General features: G+C 39.3%; 1 protein-coding gene across 1 annotated transcript; it reads left to right on the forward strand.

Moving 5' to 3' along the window:
* The first annotated feature begins 243 nt into the window (after positions 1-243).
* Positions 244-15,131, forward strand: adgrl4 (adhesion G protein-coupled receptor L4). The gene is made up of 16 exons (XM_070960371.1): positions 244-307; positions 736-885; positions 3,998-4,147; positions 4,855-5,004; positions 5,375-5,445; positions 7,320-7,499; positions 7,848-8,031; positions 8,205-8,318; positions 8,939-9,138; positions 10,895-11,074; positions 12,470-12,673; positions 12,977-13,197; positions 13,786-13,852; positions 13,989-14,080; positions 14,263-14,431; positions 14,617-15,131. The coding sequence occupies exons 1-16, from the start codon at positions 262-264 to the stop codon at positions 14,677-14,679; spliced, it is 2,241 nt and encodes a 746-aa protein (XP_070816472.1). The 5' UTR covers positions 244-261; the 3' UTR covers positions 14,680-15,131.
* Positions 15,132-15,443: the final 312 nt, after the last annotated feature.

The raw sequence follows: 15,443 nt of genomic DNA on the forward strand, positions 1-15,443 counted from the left end.
AAAAAAGTGGGCAACTGCTTCTAACACTTCTTTTATATCAGATGTATAGTGGAGCCAAAGGAGAAAGCGCGCGGGGTGCTTAGTGTTGGAGTGGTTGGTGAAGGGAGAGAGAGGGCTGCATGTTTTTGAAAGCAGATTAAAGATCAAGACAGGAAGGGCCAGGTTTAGGGAAACAGGAAAACTGATGCAAGGAAATGGACTACGTCAGCAGCCAGCCCACCGCAGTCTGTGCTAAAAGTAAAGTCCAGACCCAGCGCAAGTATGGAGTCTTTGCTCAAGTCGCCAATGAAACTTGTACTTTTGACAGGTACGTGAGCTTATCTATCCTCTGGCATATTAGCAGGTGTCTGACAGGGAGACAGGAGTAGATGTATCAGTATTTATGGGGTCTCCATAGCAACTTTGATGGGTTTGGGCTGTGTGAAGGAGCCGCTCGATGTAAGATTTGTAACTAATTTTCAAAATAGACAGCTTTTTTTGTCATTTACAACAGATTTTTTGCTTTGTTACGTAAGATATATTCTAAACTTGTATGTGCTATAGTTCAGTGGATTAGTTCAGTGGACCCTGTGCGGTTACACAAGCAGCAGGTCAACGCAGCCAGAGACAAAGAGAGCTTTTTTACTGGAACCACACATGTTAAAAAAAAGCAGCAGTGGCATCACAGAATGGTTTGGCATGGGGCTTATTATAAGTATTTCAACACTCCTGTGTTTGGTTCCTGTGTCGACACAGCATGGCTCTCCAGTCTGATGGATCCATGCAGCCTCTCTGACATTTGTGATTCTTGTCACCAACTTGCAACATGCACGGCCCTGAATGGATCAAACGACGCCTGCTTCTGCAATCGTGGATATACTGGAGACGGAACAACGTTTTGCAATGGTGAATATAAACATAAAAAGCCACCCGTATGTTACTGAGTATTTAGAATGATGCAAGCATACAACCAGCCTTGTCTGGAGCTGTCATGGAAGCCTTGACTATTTTAGGAAGCTTTTAATGTTTGTGACTGCTCATCACACGCAGACAGAAGCTTAAGGCCAAGATCTGTACACATGTGGGTCATTTTTTTTCGAGCATGGTGGTTGAGCGTGCAATGCAAAATAACCTGGGATGTGTTCAAACTTTTAAGACGTCTGTTCTTGACAACATTCATCTGGTTTTTTATCAAAAAGCAAAAAGGATTACACAAAAGAAACACTCTGTGGTGATGTGATCAACACAAATCAGCATGTTCTAATCAGTGCTGCTCTTCTGCATCTGTTTGTCTCTTATTATCTCCATATTTTGAGATGGTGAGCCCCAAATAACACACATGTACCAGATTATGTTCAAGAATGTCTAAACCAGGGTGTTGATTTTCCTAGTCCACAGACGTAGAGGGAGATTAACTACATTAGTGATTTTTATGTGCGAGGAAATGTATTTCTACCACCTAATTTCAGTCATCTGTGTAATGTTGTGTATTGTTACCCTCTCTGAGAGTGTGTATTTGTTGGGCCAGCTGTGGTGGTTTGGAACCTGCAGTTTTTATCATGCCTTCCAACTAGCTGGCAGCTCACCTCATTGAGAGTTAATTACAGGGAAAACACTGCATTGTTAGAAAAAAAAGCTTTATTCGTAAATTTTTTAATAGCCAGCGTTGCCTCTCAGCCAGCATTGTTGCTCCTGTTATGTTTCTGGGTTGTTTAGAATTCCTGGAACCCCGTTTGTTTCCTGACCAAAACTGATCACAATCACAGTAACAGCTTACATCTTTCAAGGTCCAAAAGTAAATCAAAATGTGAGTAGTATAAACTCTGCAGCCAATGATTTTAAAACAAAAAGGCAAAATGAAGTTCAGGGTTAATGGAGTTCTGATGTTGTGGCAGATTTAGAGATAATTATGTTCATTTGGTGTATGAGTTAATTTCATAAGGATCCATGAATTAGTTCATGCTGCACTGCCTTGTTGTGTTGCTCTTAATCTGATTCATTCAGTGTTTTAATATTTTCCTCAACAACAAAATGTCAAAAGATGCAGTATCCTATTTGAAGATCAAACCAACACATCAAAGTGAATCATAAAATATGTGGGTGCAATGTGCAACAATGATGGTTCAAGGATCCCGTGTGTTGTGGAGGTATTTCCCCTTTGGATACAGTCACCTCCCTCATCAGAGCAGAGGATTTCCCTTCCCGGACAGCTTTTGTGCAAAAGGTACAGAGGAGAGGAAGAGCACAGCGTCCATCATACCTAGACAAGTGAAAACAACAGTGGAAAGTCTTAGCAGGTCACTTCCAATAAACTGGGAGACCAGAGACGGAAGGTGTGTTTGAAAATAAAGCTGGAACAGCACTTTCTAGAATGTGTGGGCCACATGCACAGCGAAATGCTCTGTATCTGCTGCTTTTTAAAATCTGGGCAACAAAGTGATCCGAATTTCTCAAAATCAAAAAAAGTTTGAAAACCAAAGCACAGCAATTGCATATGTGAACTGTAAAAATTGCACATAAGTTAGAGGCAGCCAAGCCTTTAATCAGACTAACACAAGTGAGCCTCATCAAGTTCAGATCAACACCAGGACCCTGGATCAGGGCCAAATTTAGGTGTTCTTAAATAGTAATCTAATTGTGGAGGACAGTTCAAGTCAATATTTTTGTGAACATGCACTCAGCCAAAAAAACCCACAATGCCTGGTTGACTGAATCTGGAAATATGCTGTGATTGTATGAGGTTAGTTTTCTGGAAATCCACATTGTTACTCATCATACAAATCATCACTCGTGAATTTATGGCTAAACACTCGCTCTGGTTTGTGCTGTTTGGAAACAGATGTTCACGTTGCTGTCATGTCCCACCACGGCCCACGCAGCTCATGCTATTTTTTGGTGTTTTCTGGTGTTATCCTTTTATTCAAGAGATACATTTCTGCTCTATTTGAATCAGTTTTTGCTGTCAAACAGCAAGGGCTTTCTCATAGTCCGGCCATTTCACACGAAGCTCAGCAGCCAAAGAGGACATTTATTCCAAAAATTTAAATTTCTTCACCAACTGCAGACCAAAATACGAATCACTCAGAGACTTGCAGATTGTGAATAATGAAAGATACACTTTCGATAAACTAATGCTTTGTCATTACACAATTACAATTATCTCCAAATATCTCCAACAGAAGCTTGCTACATGTCAGGGGCATGTCCAGGGGGGTGGCCTGGGGATGGGACTGGCCACCCTGTAATCTGATTGACCACCCTAAGTGCCACCCAATTACTTTAAAATGTGATTGGGTATCAGCTCAGTGAGAGGATCTTAGATTAGTGTTTTTGGATGTGCATTGTTTTCTCTGGTATGTAGCCTTCTTTTGCAGGTACAGTGTCTTTTTGAGGACTTACAGAATGAAGTATGAAAGCTTTGTATTATATTTGTATGGTGCTGCTCTGTTGTGTTGTGATTGATAGGACTATTTGTCTTTCAAGTAAAAATGTTAAACACACCAAGAAAGAAAGAATAGTAAGAGATATACGAAATGGTAAATTAATACTGATGTGTGTGCTGCATGGGCCATTCACCTGGGCCACCCCAGTCAAAAATGTCAGGACTCACCACTGCTACATGTTCAGGCAGTGTATAGTAGAGTATATGGAAAGGCCTTATGGGAAATGTAGGAAATTAAGTGGAAGGACACATGGTAGACTGAACTAAAGTTAAAATGACACACTGTACACATTGCATTGAACATTAGAAATTGTTAAGTTTGATAGTATCCAAAGATTTTAAAAAAAACATCCATGTCCAAATAGAAGACTAGATAAAAAGAGTTTTAACTTCCTCAATTCATTCATTTTTGTAAGTCAAAATATTTTGTCATGAGTTCTTGATTTTCTTTGCTCATCCAATTAGATTTTCTCAAAAAGGCTGAAAGTTTTTAAGCCTGCGTGAGTTTTTTTTTTTTTTTATTACTTCAATAGCAACTAACCCAGTTTACTTTCTATCCTCATCTCTCCCCCACAGATGACAATGAGTGCCAGAATGTGACTAATATCTGCGGGGAAAGGGGGAACTGCACCAACACAGCAGGCAGCTACTACTGCACATGTGTCTCTGGATACACATCGACAGGACTGGGCAAGTTCCAGCCCAACGATGGCACCGAATGCATCGGTAACGTCTGATTCACTCACTCAGTATTATTAGAAAAACTGGTTTTGCTGACAGGCTGTAATGATCGGTAACATAAACTGGACAGAAGATCTCATATACAACTGGGCAAGATATCATGTACATGAGCGAGTGCGAAAGCAGCTACCACACAGCTGTGAGGGCGTCAGGACTGTGTGTTTCTGTGTGTGAACTGTTTTCTCTTTCGCTGTACTGCAGAGGATAAACATGTTGGAGGTGATTTTTTTTCCCTCGGCCTTTCACTTCCTTCCCATCTGCTATTCTGAGTAACCACCTGAGATCTTCTGCTCCATTTGCAATAAAAGAACAGCACCTTTAACCCATGCTGCTGCATAAACTATTCCTGCAGATTTCCAACTGGGTGGCAAACACCATTTAATACCATGCAGACGCATATAGCTGATTTATGAATATTCAAATGTGTAATATGCATGCAAGAATTGCAGTTTCTCTTCCAAAATCAATTATACAGTGTATTAAATGTAATGAGTAGGACTACTTATGCCACAATCTCTATTTGTACGAAGTTAAATCATTGACTTCATTTTCATTTTCACTCATTTGGAGGAAGAAATACTTCACAGACATGTCTATTAACAGCTGTATTTATTCTGCTATCAGTCATATTAATCATCATCATATCGTGTTTATCTTTAATGGCAGCCGAACTCTTCATTTGCATCTTTCAGATATTGATGAATGCAAGTCAGGACAGCTCTGCGGACCAAACTCACACTGCCATAATACGAATGGATCTTTCTATTGCACCTGTCAGCGTGATTACGTCCCAACTTCAGGCTCTAAGCACTTTCATCCAGAGAGAGGCATAAGATGTAAAGGTCGGTATGAGGATGGAAGAGCGCACATGCACACATGCACACACACTGGTACTTACATCCAAGGACACACATTTTTCTTCATCTCTCTTTTTTTTTATCTTCTCTCTCAAACATGCACACCTAACACAGAACCAGGATGTTTTAAACATTTCTTTTTGGGAGAATCTATTATGCAATACATCAAATAAACAGTGCAATCTCAAATGTTCTGATGTTTTAAGCAATGTTGATCACAAAGAGAGCCGTGTGATGTTATGTCTTTGCAAGTTTTATGCAATTCAGACTTTCCCGTAACAGGCTTTATCCTGGTGAAATTATGGAAATAAATCAAGCAATCAAAGAGATGCTTTTGGTGTTGGTTGTTTTCCAGAACATCCCCAAAAATACTGCCATGACAACATGGGGTGCATCACACAGACCGTCAACAGAACACTTCAATATGTAAGTACCCCTCCTCAGGATTTCAACCAAATAAGGTAAAAGTTGATGTGCTGACACTGCCCTCTGTTGGAGAGACATGAAACAAACATGAGATGAGACTGTCTGAAACTGCATTGTCCAGTGACAAGGACACACAACACCAGCCAATATTGTCCAAGTGCCACTTGCACTATTGGTGGTGTCAAATCTGCAGTTCTGGACCTTCTGCTGCGCCACCTATAGGCAAGAAAAGCAACAGCAGTAGTGGTCTATGACTGACATGTCAATGTGCACCATCTACAGGCAAAGAAGGTTACAGTTCGTACAAATATGACAATAGGTTTTATATTTGTTTCTTTTTTTTTTTTAAATAAATAGCTGCTTTGTGAATTTTATTTATTATTTTATGACTTTTATTTAACTACAAAGTAACTTTGAGATTAAAACCTCTTTTACAAGTGAGACCTAGTCAACACAGGGTCCAATGGCAGCATCAAGCACATAAATAGCACAGCAACATAAAATCACAATAACAGCAATACGCACATACATACATGTTCAACAAAGACACAAATTAGTAAAATGTTTGTTAGTTAGCTGAAACAAGAGCAGCTATCCAAGACAACTTCCCTTATTCTTAGTCTCACGTTTGAGCATGGCCACATCACTCCAGGACTACAAACCATAACAGAAATGACTTGCTTTGCCAACCTTGATCTGACAGAAGGCACATTAGTGTGACCAAGGATTATGATTTCTTTGCAAAAAAATTAATTTTTGGCTTCAGTAGGAAGGAAATTTGCCTGAGATAGTCTTATAGATGAAGATGTCCCAGTGTTGTAGCCTGCGCAGCTGGAGGGATGACCATCCCACCATGCTGTATGAAGCACAGTGATGGGTCCTAATGCTAGAATTAGTGACACACCTCAGACGTGCTTCAGGACTTCTTCTTTTAATGAGAGCATGTAACATTTTCTGCAGAATACTGGGAGGAGTCCTGTGTCATCATGCACTTGCTGTCCTCACAGTTAATGCTAATAATAACAACAACAATAATAATAACAATAAACTTTCATACAGGAATTGCAGCTCAAAGTGTTTCTTTACAAGAAAAGAATCACATGCACCAAGTGGGTGCTTTACATAAAAAAGACAGAACGGACATAAAAACAGATAAAAATGAATGTAAAATGAGACTGAAATAAGGATGAGAATAAATAAAAACAAAGACAATAATGAAGAAGATTCAAAAATGTAACTTTGATTAGGTGATCATTTATATATACAGACAATTAACATACAGAAGGTTCAGTCGCCTTAAACTGAGAATTAAGCTCAATTCATAGATGTTTAGTTCAAGAAACAAACATTAAATTCATGAAAAGAAAACATTTGGTGCTGTACAGCTTCTAACTTCATGTCAAGAAGAGCAATTTTCACATATGTATAATGTGTGAAACTAACATTCTATTTCTATATTTTTGAACAAAACACTCAACAAAACAGCATCTGTAAAAAAAAACTGCAGCGCTCATTGCCTGCAGGTGGCACAAGTGTTCAAAGTTTATTAGCTATGACTTTCATTATTTGTAAGAGGAGATATTAACAAGTCTAAACTGCTGCTATGACATTTCTGTCCTTTTCTGGGCAAAGTCTGGTCTGAGAATGACCAAACAGCTCCTCCTTGTGGAATCTCCAGTTTGCTGAACATGTATGCGCACGTTATGGAGACTGTGAGTGAGCTGTGTATCAGTTCTGTCTGCAAAACACAAAAACAAATCTACCGTATATCAATATTTTCAAGAAATCAGGATGTAACATGACAACACTACTTGAATGTGATATCTAATACTCTTTGAAGCAATGGACCACATATATATTTTCCCCCATCCTAGATGAGCAACCTGACCGAGCCCCAGATCCTGCTGAAGGAAATTGCCAAGCAGACGTCCGGCGATCTCACCTCAGTGGAAGTGATCGCATACGTCGAGGCCTTGAGTCGATCTGCATCAACACTGGCTGCAGGAGAGAAGGATTACACCATCAAACCGTCCATCATCAACTCAACTCTAACAGTAATCATTGTTTACCATTCTTGTGTGTCATTAAGCGGGTGGAGCTCTGCCTGAACTGCAGTGATGCTTTAAGGTTGTTTAGAGGAAAAAAAAAAGGCTCTGCAGACAAGGTGCTATGCAGGTTTGCAAAAGACATTTTAGAGACTTTTGTTTTGAAGCTGCAGTCATTTATGAGAGAAGAGACATATCTGTTATGTGTGGACAAAAATAATAAAAGTCACATCATATCCAGAAAATATTGGCACACCAGAGACAAGCCGATATTAACATACCTAAATATATTGTAACACAGGCATATTTTACATGCTATTATAAACACGACACACTGAAACCTCTTCTTTTCAACAGAAATTAGTCAAAGCAGTAAACAACTTGGTGGAGAAGGACGAGCTGGTTGCTTGGAGCAGAATGAAGGAAGAGCGTCGGGAACATACCATCACAAAGCTGCTACATACTGTTGAAGAAAGTGCTCTGACACTGGCCAGCAACTACAGAACTCCAACTGAGCTCGAAATCAAAGCCACCGAAATGGGTGAGATAATTATTAACACAGAGCACTCTCACAGGCGCTCAAATTATATTAAATTGTCCTGCCATTCATCCCACCTGTGTACAGGAAAGTGAGGTTTTGGATAATTGTCATTTTCATACTTTTAATTCCTTCATATCCCTGACTTTTTCTTTTTTTTCCCCCCTCAACCACAGAATTGAAACTCTTCACTTTTGATGCTCATCACACAAAAGCCAAACTGTCTGCTTCCATGGCAGGAGATCATATAAACCTGACTCCAAAACTGAGACCAGAAGAAGAGAGAAATGGTAAAGTAGCCCAGTTAATGTTTAAAGGATGGTAAAATCAAAAATGCCTTTTCAAAGTTGTGACCATCTGCATGCTTGGGTGAACAGGGAGTACTGTTTTGCCATATGTCGCCATATGCCACATATGTAGTATCCATATTTTCTTTTTTCTCCTCTCTCTCTTAATAACAATTATAATGATGTAAAGTCTACTTTTATGGCTCTAGGAAGCACATATTACAATATCTTCCAATAAAATCAGATTTTATGATAAGTCACCCACCCTAGACTATCTGGTCCTTAAAAAAACGTACACAAGAAGCAGCAGAGTCCTCAGAGGGACAAAAATATGTGGGCGTCAGCATGCACAAAAAAGATCTGTCTGGCCCAAGCAGGAACAGATCAAATCATCAAAGAAAATTCATGATGTGAAAAGATTTTACTGGACATTTAAGTTCCTGTAAGTGTGGCAAAATGCTGAACACACACTCTGAACTCGACACAGTTGGTCAGATCTGCACACTGGCAATAAATCTCCAAGTAGATCTAAGAGACAGCGTTCATTGCCTGGCTTAACTTAGCCCAAAATGCAATAAGTTTGACTCCCCTCTGATTTTTGTCAACTGTTTTTTGTCCATCAGGAAGCGTGTCAGTGGTGTTTGTGCGGTATGACAGCATTGGTGGCATCCTGAAGCCGAGCAGCGACCCAGGTGTCACCGACTACTCGCGCTATGCAGGAACAGGGGAAATCACTGTCAACTCCCAAGTGATAGCAGCAGCCGTCAAACCTGCTGACGTTTACCAACTTGACCATGTCACCTTCACTCTGAGACACAATGAGGTAAAGACTATACGGAGTGCTGAGGCTGGCTACATTGTTTTTCCACTTCTGCGCCCCTAACTTATACCTTCAAAATGTATGCAGCTTTGGAAAATCACTGTTTTTTGCGTGCAAAAGACATCTGGCAGTCGGTTTTTTGCAGGGCTTTCTTGAGAATTGTGACTTGCAGCTGGTGGATCTTTGCTATTCCTCCTGATTCAATTCCTTCATGATTTGATTTATTCAAGCAACATTTTAAGCAACTAAAGTACCATCTTTGTTATTTTTTCTCTATTGACACATATAGACTAAGGTTTACTTCACTTCCTCGCTACCTGAAACTCTCTGCTACCTTTTCTGTGTCATATAAGATTAATTTATCAACATTAACTTCTAGTAGGATCTTGTTCAGCTTGAAACATCAATATCCCATCACATATATCTTCGTCACAATCATCATTGCGTCCGCTTTCTGTGAGGAATAGCTTCTTTATTCCCATCCTGACTCTGGCAGTAACTTGATAACTGCCAGAGTTTCCATTAGAGTCAAATTCAAACAAACTCACATGGGAGGAGTAGTCAGTGCTTTGTGTAAAGTTTTATGAAATTTTAAGATTTGGCTCCATGTATTTCTGCAATGACCCCTCAGTTAAGCGGAAATGGAAGAGGAAAGGTGAACAGACGACTGAGGCAAGCGAGTAATGAGGGAAATAACCCTAAAAGTTAATGTACTGGTATTTTCTTTTAAGATAATTAAAATGTATGAGAAAGTGAAATGATTATTTTTGTTGGACCCCTGAGGCTTAAGCCTAACAAAGGAGGTGTTGATTTATGTTGAGCGGTGAAAATCCTCCGTAAATTGCCTTTCAAGAGCAACAATCAATAATTTGGGCTGCTTTCTGGTAGTCGTTTCCGTCTGACGCGCTGGGTTTTTTTCTTGCTTACACCTGCCCAGTATTTTTGTGACGCTCTGCACAGATTAACCTGAAAGAAAATTTTGTGACTTAAGGGTACAAATTACTAATTTGCTTTCATGTGATTTTAAAAAAAAAACAAAAAAAACATCAGAAATGTTACGCCAAGCAGGAAATATACAAACCTAGTTGAATTTAAATTGAGTAAAAGATTTAGAAAATAGAAGTAAAGACAACCTGAAAAACAACAAACCACATTTACATTTAATTCATTTATATAAATGGGAATTTTTACTGCAAATGTGGCCGTTGTGTGGATCTCTGTAATTCAAGTACAACTGCACATAATAATTCATGGAAAAGATGTGAATTTGAATGCTAAAACATCTGCCCCCTTCCAGCTTATTCGGACTGCAGACTGATTTGTTCCTTTCCTCAGAAATACCTCCAGTGAGCTGCCGCTCCCTTGGTGCATTGTGCGCAGCACACATGGCTGCACTTTATGCCCTGTGCCATTCGTATTGACCATGCATGATAATTACTTGGGATTTTATTTTTAGTAAATTAGAATGATGCGAGACAATGAGAATATTAAGAAAAGCAAATGCAAAACACCGAACCTCTGAAAACAATTCTAAAGGCATCGTGGTGAATTTCAAAATTTAAGACAATAGATTTTAAGTATAATTTTTGATGCACTTTGGATGTATAGTAATTCATTTTAAGTGCTTTTTTGTTTTGCTTTGCTGTTTTTAACCCCTGGGTGGTGTGGTACAATATCACAAAGTAATGCAGTACAAAACCAATAAAAACAGCACCTTCCACTCCTCTCATCGTCTTTGTTCCTCTTCTGTTCCCCAAAGCCCATAGACACTAAAGCTGATGTGACGAAGTGCGCCTTCTGGGAGTACAAGCCGGGCAGCCTGCAGGGCCGCTGGGCCACTCACGGCTGCAAGACGGTCCACGTCGACAGCAATGCAACCACCTGCTCCTGCAATCACCTCACACACTTTGCCATCCTCATGTCCTCTGGGCGAGCCAATGTGAGTGATCATGCATTAAAAATACAACTGCAACAGTGTAAAGGTATTTCTCCTTCTTGAAAATTTCCTCCAGGACTTTAAATTATTTATTAAAATGATTTTAGGAAAAAGGACAATTGTGGTGAGCACATTTATTTTCAATGAGGGCAAAAGTTGAACCTTTTATCTGGATTCAGCAAGTAATATTTTTAGTGACACCTTGATTGTTCTGCCCTTATCTTAAGGGTATTATTTATTTATTGAAGTTTCATACGAGAGACAGAGAAAATGACTAAATTTTACACAGAGTTATGGTGACACTTTATATTCGGGCACATATATTCACCATTAACTGTGCTTATAAGCATGCATGTTGGGAGCATAAAGCCTCTTTATTGTTCATTATAAAGCACTTATTAATGCCTTATTCTGCATAACATTTATCCTACAACTACTAGATTATTAACTATGAGTTTTCCCTCAATAACCTACTTCTTACTCATAGTAAGTAACAATCTTAATAACCTAACCCTCACCCTTAATATCCCAGAATAAGGCATTAGTAAGTGATTTATAATGACTAATAAATAGCCAGTATGCTACCAATGTCCTTGTTAATAAGTAACTAGTTAATGGTGAATATGTGCACCTTAATATACACCTTAATATGAAGTGCGGCCACATTTTCTTTTCTTTTTTTTTTAAAAAAAACAACTTTGCTGAAGAAACCTAGAAAATATTCTGATGTTTCCAGCTAATTGATTGTTTTGACTAAACTTAGATCATATGCTGTTGCTGTTCAGTGAAAACAGCGTCTCTAAAAACACAAACTTTGCAGCTTTAATATAAATAAAATAGGATAATTTTCTCACTGCATAACCTTTTGGAAAATTCAAAATCTTTGTAGCAAAAAATTACAATAATACCTAAAACTTAATGAATACCTGCTGTTTGGATTAATCACTATTTAGATGTACTTCTGTGTGCACAAGGCCAGTAACACTGTCTTGTGTTGAAGGTGAAACATTGTGCCAGAGTTTGATATAATACCTCTTTTCTTCTCCTTGTTTAATACCAACTCTACTACTAACTAACTCTACTCAGAGATATTCACCACAACTTTTAAACAGACCCTCGTCATTTTTTAATAACACTCAACACTGCCCCCAAATTCTTAGATTAACATGAAAAGCAAAATGAAATTCAAACTTTTCTAGCTTTTTTAACAGCAAATGGCTGATATGTGATACAGCAGGACCAGAACCAGCCCAGTTTGCCTGCAACCCAACATATTGGTGTAGCTCCAGCCTATTCCCACGATATGTGTGTAATGATTCCAAGCAGAAAACACAAATTACAAATTCAGCATACCATGAAACTGTGAATGAAACACCTCCCTTTCCATTTGCTTCTCAGCTGGTGGCCCACTATACCATCCTGACCCGGATCACCCAGCTGGGGATGATCATCTCCCTCATCTGTCTGTCCATGTGCATCTTCACCTTCTGGTTCTTCAGCGAGATCCAGAGCACCAGAACCACCATCCACAAGAACCTGTGCTGCAGCCTCTTCATGGCCGAGTTCATCTTCCTGGTGGGGATCAACATGAACACACATAAGGTGAGCTTGGGACATGCTAGAATCCAGTGAGACGAAGCAGAAATGTTTGTTCGTGTGTGTGCGTGTGTGCACCTGATCCACATTTCACTGATGAAGAACCCCTCTCATTTGAGTCGTCAGGGAGGGTGAACAACTATTTCAGAATTATTTGTTTAAAGGCCACTTTGACGTGAAAATGCTATACCTCCTATCTCCTCATAAATTAAGTAAAACAAACAACGTGCGCTGAATGTGGCAGGAGCAGAATAACAGCATTTAACTCACAAACTCTCTCTCTCTCTTCTTTTGTCTGTTTCTTGGCAGCTTTTCTGCTCTGTTATTGCAGGGCTGCTGCACTATTTCTTCCTCGCGGCATTTGCCTGGATGTGCATCGAGGGCATCCATCTGTACTTAATCGTGGTTGGCGTCATCTACAACAAAGGCTTCCTGCACCGCAACTTTTACATCTTCGGCTACGGAAGCCCAGCAGTGGTGGTGGCCATCTCAGCAACACTCGGCTCCAAGTATTATGGCACGGATAAAGTGTAAGAGGAAAATATTTGAGCTTTTTAGTACAGAGAGGTGGGAAGACAAAGGCTTTTACAAAGACTTCTTTTCCAACTCATTCAGCATTTTTCAGGGAACAAAGATATACAAATTACATTAATTATAAATACAAGGGGACAGAGATTAAATTTGGCCTGCAGGGACATGAAGGAAGTTGAAGATGCTTGTAGAGAGGAAGGTAATGACTGAATTAGCGTAAAAAGAAATTCTGAAAGGTTTTGGGGACCATGGAGAGTTTGAATAGAAATCTATAAATAAAAGTCTGTTGTTTGTTAATGCAAAACATAATTAAAAGATTGAGGTTATGCAAAAGACGAGCTGATTGTTCATTACTGTGAGCAGTGGCGGCTTTTCTAACCAATTGTTTTTGTACTTGTAAGATAAGGAGGGTATGTACGAGCCCATACAATGCTGTCATAATTAAGATTAGGCGAGATTAGACCCAGGTAAAATGATAGAATATTGCTTCTGCAGGAGGAAGGATTATTGCAACAAAGAGATCTTAAGGCACACATTCAGTCTGTGAAAATGCTTGTTGAATAACATCTTCTATATTTGTATTGCAGGTGTTGGCTGAGCACAGAAAACCACTTCATATGGAGCTTCATTGGGCCTGCATGTTTGATCATCCTGGTAAGATCTGATGTCTTTGTCACATCTTAAAAATGAAAGTATTAATTGAAATCATCAAACAGGGATTGTTTGAAAGATAAATATTCATTTGAATGTGTTTGTTTGTTGTGTTTGTTTTGCTCGGTCTGCACTAAAGGTTAATCTCTTGGCTTTTGGAGTAATCATCTACAAAGTGTACCGGCACACTGCTGTGAAAAAGCCTGAAATCAGCCACTATGAAAACATCAGGTAGGATTATATGTGCTCTTGTTGAGAAGGTCAAAGGAACACAGAAAATCAAGCTGAAAGTTCCTTATCTGTTGGATTACTCTGGTATCATGTGGTGTCCTTGCACTCTCAAATTGCAATTAGTTCTTTGTTGTTTGTGGCGTTCACCGGCGCTCTGTTGAAGTCAGTGTTTTCACCCTCAGGTCCTGCGCCCGTGGTGCCTTGGCCCTGCTGTTCGTGCTGGGAGCCACCTGGACCTTTGGAGTGCTGCACATCCTAAATGAGACCACCCTCACCGCCTATCTGTTCACCATCACCAATGCCTTCCAGGGGATGTTCATCTTCATCTTCCTCTGCGTCCTGTCCAGAAAGGTAACACTTTGCATTTATTTGTTTAAGATGGATCTAAATAGAAAGTCTATTTAGAAAATTCAGATTTTTCCTTGAAAATTCTATTCTATTCTATTCTATTCTATTCTATTCTATTCTATTCTATTCTATTCTATTCTAACAATGGCGTGTTTTCATCTGAATCCTTCTCGTATGTGTCGTTCCAGATTCAGGAGGAGTACTACAGGCTTTTCAAAAACGTGCCATGTTGTTTTGAATGCTTGAGATGAATTAACGCGACCAAAGCCTGATCATCTGCACTTGTACAATAACAGTCGACACTACAGCTCTGCAATATCCTGTGACTCATGCTTTCATTTTTGGAAAATGATGTGGGAGGAATTGTTTAGTACAGATGTCTAATAAATGAAAACACGTAGCACTTGTACTTTCTAAACATCTTGTTTCCCTTTTAAAGGACTGCTGTCGCTTATACATGATGTTTGTTTGTGTTATGTTCAGGGTCTTCCCGTACAATACTCACATACAACATGTTAACATGTTCACAAAGACATTCTTCGGGGGTAATACAGGAATCAAACTATTTTCTATATTTTCTGTTTAATTTAATGCCTTTGCAGTTATCGGCGTCACACTCCAGATAATCTACACAGTCTATTTTCTTTGTTCCTTTCATGTGTTTGAAATTGATTTGTAAATTATTAAAATGAATGTGGCAACTAGCAGGTTTACTTCTTTTATGTGCAAAATCAGTGGTGTTGTTTAATGCGTTCTTCGCTCTACCTTTATGAACATCACACAAGTGTACAGTAAATCAAAGGTGCATTGTTGTGAGGACCGTTTCCATGCTCTGACAATTCAGCAGGTCAATGGCCCCATCTACTGGACACAATGAGGAGCACTCTGCTCACTGTAAGCCCGATCATTTGACACACAAACTCCAGCTGGCAACACAATCACTTTATCATATTTGTCTCCATGTTGAGACAAATGTCCATCTCTGTGTATCTTCTTATGTTTGTTTGTAGCTTGC

This window comes from Chaetodon trifascialis, chromosome 4 (genome assembly GCF_039877785.1).
Source record: "Chaetodon trifascialis isolate fChaTrf1 chromosome 4, fChaTrf1.hap1, whole genome shotgun sequence".
NCBI lineage: Eukaryota > Metazoa > Chordata > Actinopteri > Chaetodontiformes > Chaetodontidae > Chaetodon > Chaetodon trifascialis.